At 37.1% G+C, this 3,101-nt stretch overlaps 1 protein-coding gene across 2 annotated transcripts; it reads right to left on the bottom strand.

Annotated features, from left to right (window-relative positions):
• Nucleotides 1–725: 725 nt before the first annotated feature.
• On the bottom strand, nucleotides 726–2,884 carry LOC105179581 (autophagy-related protein 18a). 2 transcript variants are annotated; one of them, XR_016063751.1, is made up of 4 exons: nucleotides 1,984–2,879; nucleotides 1,316–1,467; nucleotides 1,039–1,164; nucleotides 726–935 (listed from the first exon to the last, which is right to left on the bottom strand). XR_016063751.1 is itself a non-coding variant. In XM_011103219.3 (4 exons), exons 1-4 carry the CDS (start codon nucleotides 2,253–2,255, stop codon nucleotides 839–841), a joined length of 684 nt encoding a protein of 227 aa, XP_011101521.1. In that variant the 5' UTR covers nucleotides 2,256–2,884; the 3' UTR covers nucleotides 726–838. The 2 variants fall into 2 exon arrangements, 1 of the variants encoding a protein (XP_011101521.1); XM_011103219.3 differs by having other exon boundaries at nucleotides 1,947–2,884.
• Nucleotides 2,885–3,101: the final 217 nt, after the last annotated feature.

The following is a 3,101-nucleotide window of genomic DNA, read 5'->3' as shown; positions in this document are numbered from 1 at the left end:
CTTCCCCATCGTCGTCAATTTATGATCAAAACCTATTTTCATCTTAACTAAAAAAGGCGAAAAAAATTCAATAGATTTAAAGCTTCTTTTTTGGTACATCAATTGTGAAACATTTTTCTAGAATGCCCAATATCTATTTTACATCTTAAAAGCGAAAATCTTCAATTTTCATAAGATTTTCGTGAATGTTATTCAAAAGGTCCAATAACGTATATATATAGGACCTTTTGAGGCAATTATAGACCTTGAGAGACAATTCTTTCAAATTGATCAATAAAACTCGATCTCAATGCTATTTTGTACAAAAATACACAATTTGAGAAAGAATATTTCCTCCAAAAATGGTTACATCATGTGTCCACTACTTGAGCATAATCATATTTATTACCTTTTTTTTTTGTGGTTATCAATTGATTTTGTTAATTCATAAGTATTAGATGTAATAATTGGCATTTTGCAATTTAATAATAATTAATAAATATTCTAAAATAATTCTTATATTAATTTTAATGTTAATTATTTATTAAAAATATTTGTTTGTACGGCTCGAGTTCAAGCTGGAGCATAAAAAATTTGAGCTCATCAAGCTCGAATTTTTTACCCAGCTCAATTCGAGCTTGGCTCATTAACACCCTTAATATGCCTATAAGAATAAGGTATATTTCTTCTAATATAATATAGTCAGATGAAGCTCGAAAGGACTTTTTGCATTGAAAACTCGTACATACACAAAACAAAGAACTTTATTTTATACCGCCAGAGTGTGTATCTGTAACGATTTGCAATTTTCTATCAAACTAATATATCCACAATCCAATGAATTGCCTGCAAAATCTATCTAAAGTGTACTCATGAGTTCTGGCTGAAGGAAGTTGTGGCATTCCATCTGAGTCATCTCCCCACCTACAATTGGATCAAACTTGCATCTGTAGAATCTGTATAAACACAAGTTTGTCAACATATGTATAACTTTTTATCTTTTTACCAACATTTGCAAGATTTATAAGTAAGCTTAGTCAAACTCTCTCAAATACATACCTGCCATTCGTGCCGACAACGAGAACTATGTTCTTTTGGTAGCCAAACGCCACAATGTGTTGTATTCTTTTGGTACGGGAAACTGAGCCGTCAGCCACTCGGGAATGAAATACTTCCGCAGAATACCTGCATTGTTTGTAACTACTTCATACTAGAGCAGTACATTGCTTAAAGCTGCCTTCATCATTTTACAAGCTTTTGCACTAAAAACTGCATAAAAGAGTAAGAGCATATTCAAAACAAACTAGCTTTGGTGTCGGAAAGACTCGGAACAGACATATTATTTCGTTTTGCTTCCTTTATTGCGTCCATGTTTAAGCTGAAAACATCAACGGTTCCTTTATTGCTTGTAAGAGCCAGCCACTCAGCATCAGAGCAGAAAGAAAGGCTGTGAATCTCTGTTCTTTCAAATGCAGAACCCCTTCTCATCTACATTGGAACAGTGAACATATTTAGAGGCAGGAGAATAACAAGAAATCATCACAAGAAAGAGCTAATCAGACTGCAAAGGTCGAGAGCATATTGAGATAGTTTAAGTGCCACGCTTCGAGCACTAATTACACGAATCCAACCACAAATATAATATCAAGAAACGACAATTCGTTCCAAGACCTTATGTTAACTTGCAAATCTGTTGTTTCCCGGAATAAGCATAAAAGCGTGGGAAGAACATTAGGCGGCGTGAAGAGGTTGTTTGACTAATCTTACTAAAATATGTTATAAGCTCGCATATCTTACATCTAATAATTTGGTCTTGTCTATATAAACAACAAAAAATAACATTAAAAAACAATTATCGTGACCGTTATTAATTAATATTCATATAAAAGGTCATATTTCTGCAGTGTTTACGTTCTATTGCACAGATCAAATTTAGCATAAACATTAAAGGGTAAAGGCAAATGTACATCCTGAAGCAGCATTACGGACAATATGTCGAACAACCTAATCAACGTGCCCTTAGTACTCGCGGCTGCCAGCAGCCTCCCGTTGCTCAACAAAGCAACAGAAGTAACATCCAAGTCGCTAGCCTTTATCAGCCTAATCCAACTCACCTCGTCGTGCAACACCCTTACCTCCCCCTTATCCCGTCCCAAGCAAACCAGAACCATCCGCCCCGACAACGAAATTTCACACAACCCCTTTGGATTGGGCTCCGTTTCTATTTGATGCAGCAATCGTAGGTTCGTAAGATCTTGAACATATATCTTCTGCATCGTAACCGCAACAATGCAGTCCCGCCTCAGGTGAACGCTCTTCACTCGGAACGGTAATAGAGCTCCCCAGTGATCTATCCCACAAAATCATCCCAGATCATGATTTGTTGCCGTTGAGTCCTGGAGCGGCCCCTTCGCCGACTACAGTGAATTTGTTGGTGCCGAGGATCCTCTACACGATACCAATGCCACCACCTTGGTGATTCTTGGAGAAAGTCTTGGCGCATGGTTTGTACAAAAGGGTCGGTGTTGAATATCATGAAGCCATCGGTGGTGCCGATGGCAAAGCTGCTGTTTTCCTGATTGAAACAAAGGTTCACAATGGATGGTAGGGGGTGGCATTAGGGTTTCTCGGATTTCAGATAGTGGGGCCGGCGGCGGTTGACGATGAAGCCATAGCGGAGGAGAAAATGGAAGAGGGAGAGGAACGAAGGCGGGGGGCTGAGTGGTAGGAAAGAATTATTTATTTTATACAGTGCCCGACAGGCGTTGGACACGCACTACAAAAAATCATTTTACTTAAATGGCTTTCGGAACAATTTTTTTATTAATTTGTAACGACTTTTTTATTTGGAACGATTTTGGTAACGGTTCAGCCTACCACGACTAAAATGAGCATTACAAATTATTTGTGATAGTACCAAAGCCGTTACAAACTTTCACAGCTTTTGTAACGACCATAATGGTCAATTATGGCTTTTACAAATATAGTCAAAATTAAAAAAATAAATTTGTAACTACTTTTGTAATGGATTAATTTTTTATTTGGAACGACCTTTTTAACAGTTTTTGGTATAGTTGTGCTTGTCCTTTGGATTGACTTTTGTAAAAATTTTTGTAACGGCT

Source organism: Sesamum indicum, linkage group LG13 (assembly GCF_026168435.1).
Source record: "Sesamum indicum cultivar Baizhima isolate 11 linkage group LG13, ASM2616843v1, whole genome shotgun sequence".
In the NCBI taxonomy this organism is placed as follows: Eukaryota; Viridiplantae; Streptophyta; class Magnoliopsida; order Lamiales; family Pedaliaceae; genus Sesamum; species Sesamum indicum.
Note: the sequence above shows the minus strand (reverse complement) of the source record. Positions and strands in the feature narration are given on the sequence as shown.

Coding starts and splice junctions, on each gene's coding strand:
- LOC105179581 (XM_011103219.3), bottom strand. CDS start 2,255: ATGCAGAAGATATATGTTCAAGATCTTACGAACCTACGATTGCTGCAT. Junction 1,468..1,946: donor CCGTAATGCTGCTTCAGGAT/GTACATTTGCCT, acceptor GTTCCAATGTAG/ATGAGAAGGGGTTCTGCATT. Junction 1,165..1,315: donor GAAGCAAAACGAAATAATAT/GTCTGTTCCGAG, acceptor CAAACAATGCAG/GTATTCTGCGGAAGTATTTC.